Consider the following 18,877-nt stretch of genomic DNA (forward strand, 5'->3'; position numbering starts at 1 on the left):
TCTCAAAAAGAATATTATTTGATAGACAAATTTTGTATCTATCTATAATTTGTTTATAACTTTATTTAATAAATATATATGTATATATTAATTATGACAACTTCTTAACTATGTTTAATATATTTGTAAAATGTTGTTTTATCCATATTTAAGCTTTAAAATTTCAATTAAATTCGTCATAATCATAATTGTTTGAATGTCATCATTTATTTTTTAATGATAAGTTTTGAAGAAATTACTTAATGGGATTTATTATTATCAGTGAATAATGAATAAATTAGATAATCTGTCTCTTTCGTACATATAACATGCGAATTTTAATTGTTTATTCAGAATGATATATTTAATAATTACGTAAAATGAAAATAGAAACGATTTAGATAAAATTATTATAGTTACGAGTAGCTATCAGTTAAATTTTATACATCAGAAATCGTTTGATGTGATAAAAAAAAAGGTTTAAATTTTATTAAAATGGAATATTACTTTTAAACGAAAACGAAATAAATCTTAAAATAGCATTTTCCTTTACTTCTTCGAAGAATACAATTGGCAAGACGTCAGTAATCGAGATTTGTGAAAGAAGGAAAATTGTTAATATCAAGGTCTTTGTTTCTTTTTTCCTCTTATTTTCTTGATAATTTTATGAAAACAAAAATAGACATTAAAAATTTATTGCTTGAATTAAGAAGAAGTCAAAAAACATTTCTTGACACAGTTTATGGTAAGAATCGTTCTTGTAACAGTTTTTTTACATTTCATGCACTTTGTTTTAGCGGAAGAAAAAACGGATGCGGAGATTGTATCAGATGTTGGCTAGGAAATCAAGTGAACCGACAAGGATGACTTGGCAAAGATAATTGGCATCGCGTCGTCGGTAATGTATATGTCGGAATTTAACAATGAACACTTCTGATTCTACTAGACCACATATCATTGTGATATCTGCAGAAAATATTCATCCTCCTTGTTAATAGGATATGTTCTTCTCTTCAGAGATCCGTGATAATCTGTTTTCGTTAATACCTTGGAAAATTTCTCAAATGTTGCAGATATTTGTCGTGAATGTATACAGAATTGCCTCGATATAATGAGTGTTTTGGCAATTACCGATAAACTCATTAGTGCTGCTAGAATTACTTTGTATAATGGATTTTCAATAGTAAATTACTTCATTTGAATTAAATTAATTATTTGTAATATGAAGGTAAGTATTCTTTTAGATATTTGAAGTTACTAATTATTTTAAAAATTTAGGCATATTTCAGTTTGTTTAAGTTTAGGTCTGGTTGATAATCAAGATATTCTTGTTAAAAATCAAAATTCGTTTAGCCTAGATATTTATTTTGATTTTCTTAAAAGATAGGATTAAATAGCTTCAGGTACAGTACATGCATTTAGGATATATCGCAATCCAGGTTAATGGAATAAACTCGTACAGTTCCCATTAAAGAAGCAGTAACAAAATAAAGACCGGTAACCGAAAGGAAACTTTGGTTACAGGTCTTTATTTTGCTCTGCCGAAAGGAAATCTTTTAAAGCTTTTTTTGTAGTCTTTATTTATTCTTTACGTTTGACAAAACGAAATTAAAGACCATTTATCAATTAGAAAGTCGTATAAATAATCCAAGGTAATGTTTTCGCCTACATACAATTGTCGTAAACACTGCAAGGATGTGTGATATACAGTATGAATGATTCGAGAAAAGAATGGGCATTTTTGAGGAAGTTACTCAAAAAGACTAGAATCACATATAGAATTTCTTTAATGTATATTATTTTGCTTAGCATAGAATATAAAAGACTAGAAATCGCGTATAGAATTTCTTTAATGTATATTATTTTGCATGGTGTAGAATATAAACCAAGAGTTATTGTGTCACTATCCGACAAGGAAATAGTTTCGGCTTTGAATGATTCAATTAAAAAGCTGCTACTTTATAATAGCAAAGAAGTAACGTTCATTAATGCTTTTTATAGATCTATAATAAAAAAATAAACATACTTTATATATACCCATTTAACTATTGACCTATTGATCTTAACATTGCAAACAATACGAGAACAATTAATTGGAAATAAAACAATAGTTCTTCCACAGTTTTATCTTTTAACGTTAGTAATTGATTGCACTCGACCCAATTAACCCTTTGAATATATATACATCAAGGACTTATTCAGTCATGACACGAAGCGTTAGATGCTTATAGATATCGTTTATTTATATATGATTTAAAGAAAGAAAAAAATCCATCGCATGAAATATAAACAGTAAAAAGTTTATTTTTCATTAATTTTTTTTTTAAAGTTGTTATATTCTACGTTATATTAGATGAATACAATGAAGCTTTATTCTTAGTCGTCTAATTTATCTGAACTTAATCAGCTGCCACAAATTGTATTATAGAGTATAATACGGCAAACAAATTCAATTTTGCCGTTTACGGTCGTAGGTCTACTTTATTAATTCGAAGGTTTCGAAACCTGTTGTGGGAGATTTAGGAAAAACTATATGGAAGTTACCTGCTCTGCTCGATGCTTTCAATGCCACATGTTGACGAACTCAAGGTCAGGAGAGATCATGTTTTGCACATTCGCGCATACCTATCCCTCTCTAGTTCTTATCGTATGGCGGAACAGATAGTTACCGATGGGAATATTTTCGGAGGTCGAGAATATACTCAGCATTAGAATGCCAGAAACTATTCTCAGGAATTTACTTTGATCGATTTTTCGTGTAAGTTTCTTTATTTATTTCAAGATTTATAAAATATTCTATTAGATTGTGTTGTATAATTATTCATATAGACGATAGAAAATTTTTAATATTTAGCTTATTATTATTATTATAATCTTGCATACAAAATAATTGATTTTTCGTCCTATCACTACTAAACAAAGATTTATAAAACTTCTCTAAATTTAATAATGTATATTGAAAATTTCGATTGTAGTTAATCTTAATTAATTTTTGTATTAATGTTTTTAAAGAAATCGAAAATTTCAATTTTTTCTTAACTCGTAAATAATTTTGTTCGTTAAAATTCACAAACTGATAATTGTTTTTTATTTTTATTTTTAATCAGTCTCCTGATATAATAATTACGTCAAATTCTCTGTAAAATTTACAAAGCGATAAAATACATCATAAATATTAATAAAAAAAAACGCAGAATAATTTTTTTTTGCATTTTACAAAAAAGCAACAAATTGAAATTATGTTTCATCACGTTATTTCGTGACGCGAAAGAGAAATTCCAGTGAACCATGCACGGCAATTTTCGAATTTTCCTAAATATAATAAATATTTATTTCTTTAATGTATCGAAACTATTGTTAGTTATTGCAATTCAATTTTACACGAATATAAGTTCCACGCAATTCCCGAAAGTTCTCATACATTAAAATGATAAAAATGGACAAATTTATAGTTTCAAACTATACTTTAATTATTTAGGGATATGATTTTACAGCACATTTAAGTATGTTTTAATAGTAGAAGTATTATCGAATTGATGATTCAAGTATCATTAGAACACATTTATTGCATTTTAACGTCGGTTTTAAGTGAAGATTATGCAACGACACATGAAGGAAAAATTACACCTTTAAGATATTTCAGATTTAACAATTTCCTCAAAGCCTGTCCTTGTAGAACCACGTTAAAATTTATCAGCTTTTAATAGGATACTACTAAATTTGATATGAAATAACTAATTAAAATTTTTTCAAATTTAAACTATTTTAATTAGGTAGAACTATGTTACCTCTTTTAAAATATAAAATTAATTTTAAGCCTGTAGGCTATGCTTCGGGTTTATCGTAAAAAATTACCATAAACTTTTATATTGGTTTTTGTTATCTAAAAATATCATATTTAACATAGATAATATTAAATGGCGCAAGCCACAACTTTTCCTGTTTAAAAAGTATATCGCATTCTTAAATATTATAGAAAAACTTTTATATATATTTAAAAATTATAGAAAATATAAATTTAAATATAGAAATAGTGTATTTAGAACTGGTTTAAATATTATAGGAAGAATTTAAAAACAGTTCTAGAAGTGGATATGTAGTCCATATAAAACTTGGATTTCAATCAAAATACCTTAATTGAAAAATATCTTATTGTACTTTTAAATACTATTAGGGGTCATTGATTAATTACGCGTACAGTTTGAGAGAGAAGGTCACGTAAAATACATCATTGTACACGGTAGGAAGGGAGAGAGGGTCGAGGCATTGTCTGCGTGAACTCTTTTAGTGGTATTAGTGGCATACAAATTTGTTCTTATAAACCTACTTACTAGTCATGAATAAAATATCAGAAGATATTTTCAGAAATTTTTAGACATTTTTTCAATGTCACGCGGTTCCATGAACTCTAAGTAAAGAAGAGGGAGTTTACCAAAAGTATACCATTGCAAACAACAGGGGAGGAGTCAAAAGTGGCTGAAAACCTGCACGCGTAATTAATGAATGACCCCTTTTAATCCATATAAAGTTTATATTTTTCACGAACATGCTTAAAATAAACGTTACAATTACGTCTTTGAAAATTATTTACAACCTTTCAGACAATTTAGCAAATTATTTTTTCATCATTCTCCAGCTCACGTGAAAGTAATATTTTCGATTATTATCGTACGCTACTCGACATTTTCTATATTTATATCTCATTTCGCCATTTTCACACGAATGAGTAATCGAATAAAATAGCTACCTGTGAGTAACAGAAATATATGTATATGTTATCTAGTTTTATTTCTTCTAATCATTTCGAATTATATATAATTATAACTTCTAGAGGAATTTTTTTTTTCAAAATAATAAACCAAATTTAATGATAAATACAAATCATATATAAATGTTTTAAATTGAAAATTAACTACCAAAAACTGTAACATTATGATAATTGCTATCTAATCTTTTTCCTGTTCGTTAAATTTAATCTAAAGTAGTACGTTGGATAAAATTTCTGTAAATCTATAGAAGTTAAACTTAAACGTATTTGACGATGATTACGTAATTACAGCTGTAATCATTCCAAATTATCCGTAGAACTCGTGTAGAATATTTAAACTACTTACGATCTGTCATAACCATGGTGTGGAATGAGTTAAAGCTAATTTATAAATATTCTAAATCTGACAGGTAATTTTAAATTTAATTCTAATATAGTAAACTGTAAGAATTATTCTATATATTCGCCTTAAAATCTGAAGATTTTGTATTTAATTCTTCATCAAATTTTTAGTTATGGATTGATAATTTGTCAAAGGTTTTTATTACCCTTTGACTATTGTTAAACATTAGGACTATTCTATTTTTGAACACTGCTGATAAATTAATTTATATTTAAGATTTAGTTTTATGCGATTGCGATTTATGCAGTCTCATTGTACACGATTTTGAAATAACACGATCTTGTATAGTTAGAAGACTTGAATTTAAATATTATTCGGCTTGTTTTATTTATTAAATTAATTTATTTTGTTAAAATGGTATAGAATAAAAAAATTGTAAGTTTATCACAGAAAATTAAGTTCCTTCGCAAGTTTTAAAAAAATCAGAGTCATATATTTCAGGTAAAGTTAAAAAAAGGAGCAGAATAAATGGCGAAAGTTTTTCTTCCTCGTTTATTTCATGAATAGAAATGTTTGTTTTCTTTATGGAAGTAAATTTAGCCAATGTCTATAATTTTTAGAAAGATAATGCATATATTTTCACGCACGGCGTTGCCCTAAGTAAATCAGAGAATGTCATCACTAACTTGAATTTCAAAGACAGAAAACAAGTCGACGATTATTGTTGCAGTTCAGGTTAGGTCGTGGAAAGATTCTTTAAACAACATAAAAACGTTATGAACTGGTGATGAAACGAATAACAATTCTTGAAATGTGTGTAATCATTTTATTTACCGTTAATAAGAAATAGGATTTCAAAACAATGTAACTTAGTAACAGTATTAAATAGGTACTAGTAAATCGGCATGTGATAAAAATTAGAAAATAATTCTGTAACACGAGAGTAAAGTAATTCTATTTTGTTAAATTAAATTAAACTTTTTTAAAATATATATAATAGAACCTAGATTAAGAGATAAGAAAGATTATGCCTTTCAATTTAAAGTCAGATTGTACTCATTTTTCTTATTAAAAAATGAAAAAACGAAAACATTTTAAGTGTAGTCATTTTAGAATAAGGTTAACTCTTCATATTTTGTAAAACTTAATTGCTTGAATTACATATTTCAAACCAGTAATTCTCTTAACTTTTAGAAAATAAAGTGTTTTTATTTCTCAAAATAATAGTGAAAATACTTGTAACATAATTAGCTCGCGCTCTAATTATATTGCTAGAAAATACGATGTACTACTAATCGCTCGATTAAAAATATCTCTATTAAATAATTACTGAATTTACCGGACTTACAAGTTAGTAAAATATAAGCAATAACATAAGGATACATTACACCTAGTGTTGCATAACGTGTTACAGAAATATTAACATTTCAGACCACCCAGCTCAATTAGCTTTTTGATATATCTCTTGGGCTAGAATTTTTTTCATTTAATTAATTTATAATTAATTTTATGTAAATAAAGAGTACATTCTAACAAATATTTATAATTATATATAATTTAATTGCAGAAATATATACTGGAATGCAACATACTAAGGTATTGCAATTATGCAAATTATTTGATTTAATTTTTATTAAAACTTTGTTTTTACATACCTCCTTATGGCAAGTTTTCGACCTTTTACAATCCGTGCTATCGTTAAAAGAACAAACACTAAAATTTTGACATTTACACTTTAAAACGAATAATATAGAATTTTAATAAACGCTATCGGATCTTTGCTAAAAATACCTAGACTATTTTCTAATCATTAATAGGATATAATTTTCATCGTTAATTTACGAGTATAATCGCTTCTGCGATTATAATTTTGTTTGAATAATGTTACTGGTGTAATTTGCAGAATTTTAATGTAATACGCGACGAATATACTAAATATCATTTCATCTAATGACACTAAAAATTAAACTGTTTCCACACAAAATAAGATTGAAAATCAAGCATTTAAACTTTATTTAGAATATTCATAATGAATATGCGATACAATTACTGATAACTGCCGTTAATTTATACAGTGGTACCTCAGGTTANTTTTAGTGCTAATTTTCTTTTTCATTTTATCTTACCTTTTAAACATGTTTTTTATTCAAACTTTCATCAAAGATTGGGATGTTTTCACTATTATTTTAAACAGGAATGATGTTTATTATTATTATTATCTTTTCGCATTTCAAATTCTGGAAGAAATATTCCACGCTAATTAGTGAGAATTTTCAAAAGGAAGCGTGACAAGATCATTAGTGTTTATGGTTATTTTACATGATAATTATCCAACTGGTGACTAGAAACTGGTTAAGAACTTCATTTTGCACAGTAACTTACTACAAATTTTATGTTTTTGAAGGTTCGTTACACCTTTAGAAGTTAATTATGTTTCCATCATAAACATCTCTCGTATTATTATTATTATTCAAATTGCATTCCTTCGATAATCTCTTTGTATAAACGATAGATCATCAGAGTGAGATGGAATGAACCAGAAATAAATTTACATCCTAATATGTAAAATCAAATTAAGAAAGTTTGTAGTAGTGCTCGTATATGAAAATGTGCAATGCGTACAGTATTTTGAAAGAGAAAATAATAATAGTGCTGATGATAGATACAACATATGTTTTTAAGACAAAGATATTTTTTATTGAATTATTATATCAATATTATAATTTTGATGTAAAAATCAAGTATTGCTTCACCATTAATTACTTCTCTGTTATTCCACGCTGTAATAGAGATCGATCCATTCGCAATTTATTATATTTTATATATTATTTATTGTTACTTTCATATATAACAGCATATTTTGTATGATCTGTGTTACACTAATATATAGAACTGCAGTAATTAAGATAAAATATTAACATTATCAATTGTCATGTTACAGGTTGCTTACTTGGCATATTTCTTTGTCTTTGTTTTTTCTCAGCTTTTTTTTATTCAATAAATGGATTGATAATTTGTCAAAGGTTTTTATTACCCTTTGACTATTGTTAAACATTAGGACTATTCTATTTTTGAACACTGCTGATAAATTAATTTATATTTAAGATTTAGTTTTATGCGATTGCGATTTATGCAGTCTCATTGTACACGATTTTGAAATAACACGATCTTGTAATGATGTATAAGTAATAATAATAATAATAAAATGAAATATTGTTATTATTATAACGCCCCATATGTTTAAACAGCATATTAAAGAAGCTTACGAAACTGTCTGCTAACTCGAGAAAGCAGATTGCAGAAGTGAAAAACAGAGTAAATTCTTTTGTTTTTTTAAGAATTTTTTTCTCTCACGGTACATTTTAACTTAAATTTTCAATAATTATTTGCATAAAATAACCAGCAAAAGTTATGTTGGCGGAACGTATCCGTTCGTGAAGTGTGTTAATGTGCTAATTAGTCTTAATTCGCAAATCTTCGTTTAAGCACGCGTTTCGGGAATGCAGCCCTCGTGTAAATCACAGTCGAACTATATATGTTTTGTTTCTTCTGATCATCTATTTAAATTATATTATTAGATTATTTCGATATTTTACCATTCGCGAATTGTTTTAAGTGTTTAAACAGATCTTTTAAAACACTGATCGAGCCGGAAATGCATGAATGGTAACATTTTTTTAGTACACATCGATAAATCGATAGGACATTAAACATTACGTAGTACTTAAAACTAGATGTAAAAGACTGATATTAAACCGTATCGTTATTTTACTTTTTATTTATTTATTTATTTTTTACTAAAGAAGAGTTCGATGTACTAAGAATTGTAGTTGACAAGCAAAAACGATGGCATTGTATATCTTTAGGAATTTTGTTTTTTCTGACCAAAGCGATTCTTTATTTCGTATTTATTTCCTTTTCTATCCAAAAGAGGCGTGTTTTGTAGAGGCACGAACACGAACTCCACGCTCAATTGAATTGGTTTGGAAAGGTTCGCTGAACTATTCGCTACAATGAAAAAAACATCATTAATGCATTTTATAATTAAAACATATTTTCGAATTAAGGTTAATATTTAATCTATTTATAATGTTTTCGATATATCATCCACTTCGAAATGACAAAAATAACATATTTTTGTAGATAAAAATGGTCTGTGTCATTTGTTGAAGTGATGTAAATAAGACATAGGCCTATTAATTAGAAAATATTTGTAAAAATCTCGGGAAACTACTGTTCAAAATTGTAATCCATTTAACCTCTGTGTTTGATATACAATTGGCACAGTACTGTACATAAAGAACAATTTGTTCCGTTTAACTAAAATTCATAATATAAGTGCGAATTGAATGTAATGAAAATAGGTCAGTTATTTCTTTTGTATTGATAACTTACAAAAATTGCAGCGAACTCTTAAGCTTATTTCATATTTAATTCGAAAATTTTAGTGCTAATTTTCTTTTTCATTTTATCTTACCTTTTAAACATGTTTTTTATTCAAACTTTCATCAAAGATTGGGATGTTTTCACTATTATTTTAAACAGGAATGATGTTTATTATTATTATTATCTTTTCGCATTTCAAATTCTGGAAGAAATATTCCACGCTAATTAGTGAGAATTTTCAAAAGGAAGCGTGACAAGATCATTAGTGTTTATGGTTATTTTACATGATAATTATCCAACTGGTGACTAGAAACTGGTTAAGAACTTCATTTTGCACAGTAACTTACTACAAATTTTATGTTTTTGAAGGTTCGTTACACCTTTAGAAGTTAATTATGTTTCCATCATAAACATCTCTCGTATTATTATTATTATTCAAATTGCATTCCTTCGATAATCTCTTTGTATAAACGATAGATCATCAGAGTGAGATGGAATGAACCAGAAATAAATTTACATCCTAATATGTAAAATCAAATTAAGAAAGTTTGTAGTAGTGCTCGTATATGAAAATGTGCAATGCGTACAGTATTTTGAAAGAGAAAATAATAATAGTGCTGATGAAAGATACTGCTTTATTTTAAACTGATAATCAATCTCATCTATTAAATTTGGAAACTAAATTTTTATCTAGAAAATGCTTAATATATTTTTATTTTCTCTTAATTTTGTTCGATAAATCATTCGATAAATTCTTTATAACTATTCTATTTATAGTTATGAAAGTTTTCAATGAAACTGTTTCATTTAATACTAAACATATAAATATAAATGTACTAAAAGATTTTCTCCCGTTTATCACATAAACGAGTTTTAATCATTATTTAGGTCTTCTTATTGTCTAATGATACGATAATCGCATTTTGGATGAACGAGCAGGACATCGACTTTGAATAAATTGTGTCGTTAAGACGTCTTCGAGATGCACCGAAGTGATCTTGATCTACTTTACAAATCATGCCTTACACTACGCGTCCATTTTAACTCGAAAGTATCATAATTAAAAGAAAAAAATTGACCCATTTGACCTTTTTACAATACAAGTCAACATAATCTTAAAAAAATTATGATTTAAAAACAACATATTCGGGTAGTACGTAGGCGTATTCTATCAAAGTTTCCAAATTGTTTCTTTAAATCTTAATTTCTGCAATTAAAAATATATTAGTTTAAGTAATTTTTCTCATAGTTCCAGGATGAAGAAAGTGGCTGCTCCTAAGCCTCCTCCGTCCTTCCAGTCATCAAACGGAACTCGCGAAATGATGACAGCGCATCATTTAAGCGACGATTGTGCCATTAACGAATTATTGGAAGGAAGAATGGAATTAGACGTTATTCTTCCCGATAACAGAAAAGTGAGAATGTCCGTGGAAAGAAGGTACATCCCGTCTCTTTAATTTACCAACTACATTTAACGTACGAAAATAAAATTTCGTTATAATTTTGACACAGACTGGAAAGATTCATAAAAGTATCTCGGATGAATGATAACAATTCACAATGCATAATCAGTAAAATTTATATGACGTTTTGTCCTACTTATTCCGGTATATACCAAAGAATCCTTCACAATGCCATGTCCTTATTTATATAAAAATTTAACTATTTCATAAATTTCAAAGAAAAGTTTATATCCACACTGGAAGAATAAAGTGCATTTCGAGCCGGAACTGTTTCACTATAATTGAATTTCTTATCATTAGCAATCTAAACAATAATATTATCTCTCTCGTTTGGATGCAAACCGATCCCATGTAGCCTAATTGTAGTCAAGTGAAGAACAAAGCCGGCATCGTTACTCTCTACAAAAAAATCAGGATTACAAAAACTCGTAGTGAATGAGAAGTCTGGTTTAAGAGCTGAAGATGTTTTTCATATTTTAAATTCTTTTTCTTTAATTCTGGCGAATTCACATCAATTAGATTACCTTTAATAACTTAAGAAAAATCTTTTTAAATTATTCCTTTCTATATTTAAAGAACTTTATCAGATAACATTTAAGTGAAATTTTGTTAATAAAATGCTGCAATGCAGCTTAGCCAACGAGGTCTACTTTTTAGGCTTCTTTAGAACAAAAAAAATTTTTTTTTTAATGAAAGATAAGGAGAAAGAATCTTTACAAATGGTTTAGGTGTTCAGTTGGACTTTAGTAAGAAACCTTTTGTGTGCAGCGAATTGGGTGGCGATTCGTTATCGTATGTGATTATTTTACATACGGACAATCGTTTTAATCAGTAATGAGAAGTGGTAACTAGACGTTCTCCGTTTTTAAATTTAAACAATATGGTAATTAACAATTTAAGATTGTTCTTTAACGAGAAATTATATAACTAATAATGAAATTGTATATTATAGGACTCCGATGATGGATTTATTAGTTCAAGCAACTACAGCAAACAAAATAAATCCCGGAGGCCATGTTATTCATATGTGGAAGGGCAAAGGACACGATTTTGTCCATTATAAACCTAACACACCTATTGGATCTTTAGATACAAACACCATATATATTGTGCCTAAAAGTTCAGTTATAGATCCTCCTACAAAAAGAATGTCCAAGACTGTGAAACAGCCATTTGAGGTAAGATTATTTAACTATTATTAAATGACATATGTCATTAAGCACATTTAGTTACCATTTTTTAAATATATAACTCTTTCAAATTATTATATTATTTCATTACTAGCCTTTCCCACTTGAGCTAATAACTTAGACTTTTATTTGTTGACTTTTGCTTTTTATTTAGATATTACACTTAAAAATGGTAAGTAAATTGGAAAAGAGGGACAAATAAAACATTAATTATGCAATTAAGTGTACAAATTCCTAGTTTCTGTTTTCAGTTTTGTAATATCAAAATAATCTTATCAATAAAAGATATTTAAAATTGAAAAGTGTTTATAAGTAATTTTATATTTAATTAATAATAATNGGGTTTTTGCGTTTATGATTGCGTTTTAATGGGGTACGTCAAGAGAATGTGCACCAAGAAGAAATTTTTCGAAAAATTTTCCCCCACGGGGGAAGTGTTATACATTTATAATAGATACATTTTGAGCCACAACAAGGCGTGGCGGGGTCTGCTAGTAAACAAATAAAGAGGTCGTCGAAAGTCTATTAACATTATTTTGTAAATTAAATATTTATTTTATCCACAACAAGGCGTGGCGGGGTCTGCTAGTAAACAAATAAAGAGGTCGTCGAAAGTCTATTAACATTATTTTGTTAATTAAATATTTATTTTATCATTTTAGCAAACCTTTAGACTACAGGTAAATCTGCCAAGGAATCAATTAATGGTTTTAAGAGTCAGTCCAAAAACTCAATTAAGAGAGGTAAAACAAATGGCATGTACAGAAAAACATTTAGATCCATCAAAATATCAATTAGTTCATCCAAATCGTCCCAGCCAAATATTGGATCTGTCTACACAGTTAATTGATTATGGTAGTACAGAAATCACATTAATGTCCATATCGAGTAGGTATAAAATAAATTATTCTTACAATGTAATAACATATCCTAATTCTAATATTTATTTTTAAGATATAGAAGCCAATATTTATAATTCAGCAACAGATCTAATAGCTTTCTCTACAAGAGAAGAAGACAAAAAGAAAAAAGGAATTCTTAGCATTTTCTCCAAGAAAAAAAACAAAGGAGTAAGTATAATTTATAATACATGTATCTATTTTTGATAAAATTGATTATAGTAGCTAAGTGTGATATGATTCATCAAAAAAGCATTAATACATCTAAAACAACATTAATTTAAAGTTATCTCATACTTTATGTAGTGGAGATATCAGACTTATCACACTGTTACTGAAGTCATCAAAATCAAACTTATATTATTAGAATGCAACTTTATAATTGTTATGCTTTTTGGTCCTAAGGACCCTTTTCAGTCATACATGAATAGATATGTATCTGTTTTAGATCTAAATATTTTTAATGAATGAGTATTATGCTAATATGTAGATCTAAAACAGATACCTATTTATTAATTTAATGTATGGTTGAAGAAGAACCAAAATATAGTTATATATAAACATATATGCTTCTAAAATGCTATATAGTTATATATAAAACAAGATATAAAGTTCCATTCTAATGATAGAAGTGTCATTTTGATGACCTTAGTAACAGTTTGATAAGACTCTGATATCTCTGCTACACAGTGTATGAAATATCTTTTTATTAAAAATTGAGACAAGAAACTTTAATATAAAACAACATTAATTTATTAATTGAACAAATGCTTGATACATCAACTTAAAGGAACATTTGCAAAGTATACTAATTATAATGTTTAAAAGATTTTATTAATAAACTATATTTTAAGAAAATTTCTAAAATACAATAAAAATTATTTTATTTTTATCATAAAAAAACTGCTTAAAATGATAATAATTACTTAATAATTGCAAATGAAAGTGATTTAAATCCATTTATTTTTAAATCAAGAGATTTAAAGGTTTGCATTTGAATTGATTCAAAAATAGTAGTACTGTAACTGATAATATGTTGGTATTACAGTATATTTTTCTGATTTTAAATATGTCTTATATTTTATAAAAAATACCACATAGAATTGTAGCTAATGTCATTTTTAGCTCAATTTTTTTCTTAAAATGAACTTAAACAACTTTCATTGTAATGGTTTGTTTACATGTTGAAAAATTTTATGTCTACCAATATTTATTCAAAATATATTTAATGAAACCAATTTAAACACTTTTTAAAAAACCAAAAATTTAATAAGCTAATTTCATTTACGATCAATATAAAATAGAACTATGTATAATGAGATCATTAACATTTATCTAATAATAGATAGATATGAATTTAGTGTATGAATATTTTTAAAAGAAAATTATCCTATTGGAATGACTGGACTAAATAAATTAAGATTTTGTCCAGCAAGATGTTAATTCATAACAATATAATAGACCAATTCAAATATATAATGCTACAATGCATAAAACTGATTTGTATAAAGTTTTTCTTTAGAAGAATAAAGTTTTATATTGATTTAAAATTTTAACAATGTATTTATAGTTAAATATCTTATTTATATGTTTAAATATGAAACATGTTAATATTTTTTACATGTAAAGAATTAGAACAAGAAAAAAAATCCTATAAAAATTATTTGCCATTGTGTTCAAATTATATTTTTGAAATGTATTAAAAAAAAAATTAAACTTTAAGAAAGATTTTCATTGATATTGTGTTATAAAAATGAAATGTTTGAAATTTAAAAAATGTAAAAGTAATTTAATATTCTTATATTATGTAATTTTTATAAAATTAAAATCAGTTTGTATAGTATAAATATTTTATTTATTTTTTAAAACCAATGATGAGACATTCTTCACAATTGCTTTGTATATTCATATATGTTTGCTATAATAAACTCAACCAAATGTCTTCTGGATTCAAAATTACTTTATGAAAGCATTAAACAATTTTTAACATTGTAAAATTTTAGCATTTAAATGTTAATTCAACTTTAAACTGTTTATTAAATGTATTACATTTGACTTGTTAAATTATTTTACTTTAAAATTCATTAGATAAAAAACACTCAGTTAAGGCTAATAATTATTCATTATAAAAATCAAAATTCTATATTTAGATCTGAATAATCCTAAATACCAGATATCAGGTGATTGAATCAAAAATAAACCAAACTTTTAATACAACTTTTATTACATTAATATTAAAAGTATTTTTAGAAGGCTGCCTTCAAAACAAATACCTTATGCAGCTATATGTTATTGCCAATGTTTGTATTAGTTATTAATCACCAATTGATCAGCAGTGGTTTTTAAGATATGCAAAGTTTCTTTTATATGGTTTATATAACATAAAGCTGTGTTACACTATATCAATTATTTCACAATACTTAATATCTGCAACTCATAAGTTTTTAACTTGTACTGGAACAAGGTCTGGAATCCCAGAATGTATTGGAACAAGTCTAGTAGTATAGTATCCTAGCTTGTACAACAATTCTAGCTTATAAAACAGTCTTGCAGCTCATATTATGTTATGTCCTTGAGTGCATAAGGGCATGTTTTGAATTTGTAATCCTTCACTAGAACTTCAAAAGTCTACAGAAGCAAGATCCAGTGAATAAGGTGGTCCTGGAAATACAGGCATCAGGTCTTTTGCCAGATATTCACTAACTAGAAGAGCATGATGTGCCAGGGTATTGCTATTATGGAGAAGTCAATTTTTAGCTTGTCAGAAATCAGGCCATTTTCTTCTTACTGAGTAATGGCGGCAACTGAGAATGTTAATATAGATCACCTTGTTAACAGATATACTATTAGAAATAAACTTATAAAATATCAAACCTTACTTTCCTCCTTATATCTGCAGAGACAAGGTGTGTCTCTGCAGATATAAGGATTATTTTGTGGCTTGTATAATAAATGCCAGATTTCATTGCCAGTAATCATGCCATTTAGAATATCTGTGTCTTTATAACTGTGCCAGTTATCTGCTGATGGATGTACATTCTTCACATTCCTTGGAACAGTGTGAGAACAGACATGGCATGTTTTCAAATCATTGTGAAGAATGATGTAAACAGATCTGTAAAAAATTCTCACAAAGTTGACTACATCATATATTGGTTACCAACAGTCTCTTTTGATCTCTTCATGAACTTGGAAAAATTTCTTGGTTTCTTGCTGAAGTTGGCCTACCTGGATGGGGATTATTATTGCTTCAGGGTCTTTAAAATGCTTATGCCATTTTTGCATTTGTGTATGCAACATGATGTCATTACCATATGCTTCTTTAAAAGATTAATTAATTTTAATAATTAATTAATTTAATTAATTTTTGTAATGTTTTTTAAATCAGTTTTATGCAGAATTAATGCCAATTCACATCATTTTAAAATTCCAACGCGAGCACACCTACATTGTACAAGTAGGAACAAAACCAGAAGCATTTTGATCCAGATGTATTGTACACTGCATACCTACATATTCCAATACTTTAACATTTTATGTGCTAGTTCATCTGAATACAGGTGTCTGTCATGTGTCAAACAAGTACTGATGTATCTAAGAAACTGTTTGAACATGCAAATGTTCATTATTATATCTGTAAATAAAACCAACTTTTGATATTACCTAGCAATATCAAAGGCTGGGTTTATTTTTGACAATAATACATATTTATAATTAGAAATAAACTTTTATAATAAACTCCAGACCTAAAATATGAGAGTATTCACAATTTTGTTTGTGGACGAGCCTGAAAAAGATTTACAAAATATTTATTCATTTTTAATATTAACTGTATTAATATTCAAACTTACGAATTCAGACAATTTTGCTTTTTTCTCTTCATCTTTTCCAGTGAAAAATAATTAGATCAGTTTTCTAAAATTAATAATTAAAATTAAATTTTTAAATTTAGAAATATCTACAAAACACTTTGATTTTTCTCTAAATCGATGTGATTTAGAGACATCAACTTTTGTACATAAAGTGATATAGTATAAATTATGTTATCTGAGATCAAAAAGTAACTATTTTTCAGATGCATATACAGTATATCTTAGACTAATATTTGCTCATTCAGAGTAGATCTTACAGTATTATTTTAGTGGAGATAACATAGTGCCTACAAGTCTTCAGTCACATTCAACTGGCCACAAATGATCATACTAGCATAATTTTATTACACTGGTATATATTAGAATTTATGTACTGTTCATACAGAATTCTAATAAATTACATTTCAAAATATTTATCATATGATGATTAAGTACACAAATAATAAAATTTGGTATTTAATAGAGTGTAAATTAAGTTTTATTCTATTAAAAATTTTATCTTAAAATAATTTTTTATTTTAACAGAGTTTTGGAGGATCTAGTAGTGATTCTGTAAATAAAGGAATATCTCCATATAACACTCTAGAAAACGCATCTAAATCAGGTTTAAAGAAAAGACCTGCACCTCTCCCACCACAAACAAAACTTGTTAATAGTAGGATTGAATCAGTTTCACATTCTCGTCACAGTTCTGACTCTAGTGGATATCATGAATCATCTGTATTTAGTGATTCTCCAGAAACATCAAGTGGAAGTGGATTGAGCAGTCTTGATTCAACTGATAACCATGTGAATGGTAAACTAAGTAATGGTATTACAAAAATGGTTATTCAAACTCAATGTACTGCTCCTAAAAAACGAAAAGCCCCACCCCCACCTGTTCTGTCAGCTGAAACTCAAAATAAAGAAAATTTCAAAAATATATCTGATGATAATAGCAAAGAAAGCAAATGTCCTGTTATCGATGCATCACCTGAATATGAAGAAGGTAATTTTAATAGTATTTATTCATATTATCAAAAATCTTAGAAATCATATTTATTTATTTGATAACTAGAGATACAATAGAGCTATCATATATACTGATCTCTAATAAAAAACTTTTTATTTTAAAATTATATATTTAGATATTTTAAGGTTGCTACTTAAATTTCAATTTAGATATTAGTGTGAAGAGCAATTTGTAATGTTGAAAATGTAGCTCCATAATATAGAGAGGTTCATATTGATCCTAAATAGAGTAAGAAAATGTATGTTATTCAAATGCAAATTACTAAAACACATGCAGCCTGTTAACCAAAATAAAAAATACCTATGGATTTTTCATTAAATTGAAATGATGTTTTCAAGATCATTTGGATACAATGAAAAATTCATAAATTCTTATTTTTGATCTGTTGATATCAGAACAACATACTTTTCAGTTGATGTGCAGTCAAATAATCCTATGTGTTTATAAAATGATTGTATAGAATATTTTTTTTTACATACTTTAGTTATAAGCATGGGCATCTGCAGAAAATTTTCCAGGGGAAAAGCTTGAAGACAAATAATTACATCAATAAATTTTTATTTAATTACAGTATTTAATTTTTTTGGGTATTTTTTAAGAGAGAAGAAATTTTAAGACAGAAAAAGCCTCCTATTGTTGAGTGTGTAAAATTATATATCTCAATCAATTTTACAATTATAATTTGTGGAAATTTTTACTTGATCCAGAGAGGATTAAGTACCCTCTTTTTTTTTTTTTTAACTCTTTCTGGCCTTTGGGCACTAAGAGGGCCTCTTTTTGCAAGCCCATTATGGGTTCAGCCGGGTGGTGAGGGACGGGGCCTGACATATCTGAACGGACCACCTCCCGAAAAATTCCTGGGGATTTTTCGACCTGTTCGGATTTGAGCCCAGGTCCACCAGTGCAGTAGGCTGCCACCTTGACCGCTTGGCCATCCGGCCGCCCTAAGTACCCCCTCTGCAGAT

The 18,877-nt window shown here is 27.2% G+C and overlaps 1 protein-coding gene across 7 annotated transcripts in view; it reads left to right on the forward strand.

The window, feature by feature from the left end:
- Positions 1-18,877, forward strand: part of LOC111638603 (actin cytoskeleton-regulatory complex protein PAN1-like) — a 56,237-nt gene that overhangs the window by 25,146 nt on the left and 12,214 nt on the right. For 2 of the 7 annotated variants that reach the window (XM_023384341.1, XM_023384339.1), the window contains exons 2-6: positions 10,726-10,914; positions 11,892-12,117; positions 12,792-13,017; positions 13,084-13,199; positions 17,426-17,888. In XM_023384341.1, coding sequence (XP_023240109.1) covers positions 10,726-10,914; positions 11,892-12,117; positions 12,792-13,017; positions 13,084-13,199; positions 17,426-17,888 — 1,220 coding nt within the window. Of the gene's footprint in view, positions 1-776; positions 1,208-2,557; positions 2,738-4,915; positions 5,158-6,662; positions 6,687-10,725; positions 10,915-11,076; positions 11,823-11,891; positions 12,118-12,791; positions 13,018-13,083; positions 13,200-17,425; positions 17,889-18,877 lie in introns of those variants that run through there. The other 5 variants (XM_023384342.1, XM_023384343.1, XM_023384340.1 and 2 more) reach the window with 5 other exon arrangements.

Source organism: Centruroides sculpturatus, unplaced genomic scaffold, assembly GCF_000671375.1.
Source record: "Centruroides sculpturatus isolate CEXI.00-Female unplaced genomic scaffold, Cexi_2.0 scaffold801, whole genome shotgun sequence".
Taxonomy (NCBI): domain Eukaryota; kingdom Metazoa; phylum Arthropoda; class Arachnida; order Scorpiones; family Buthidae; genus Centruroides; species Centruroides sculpturatus.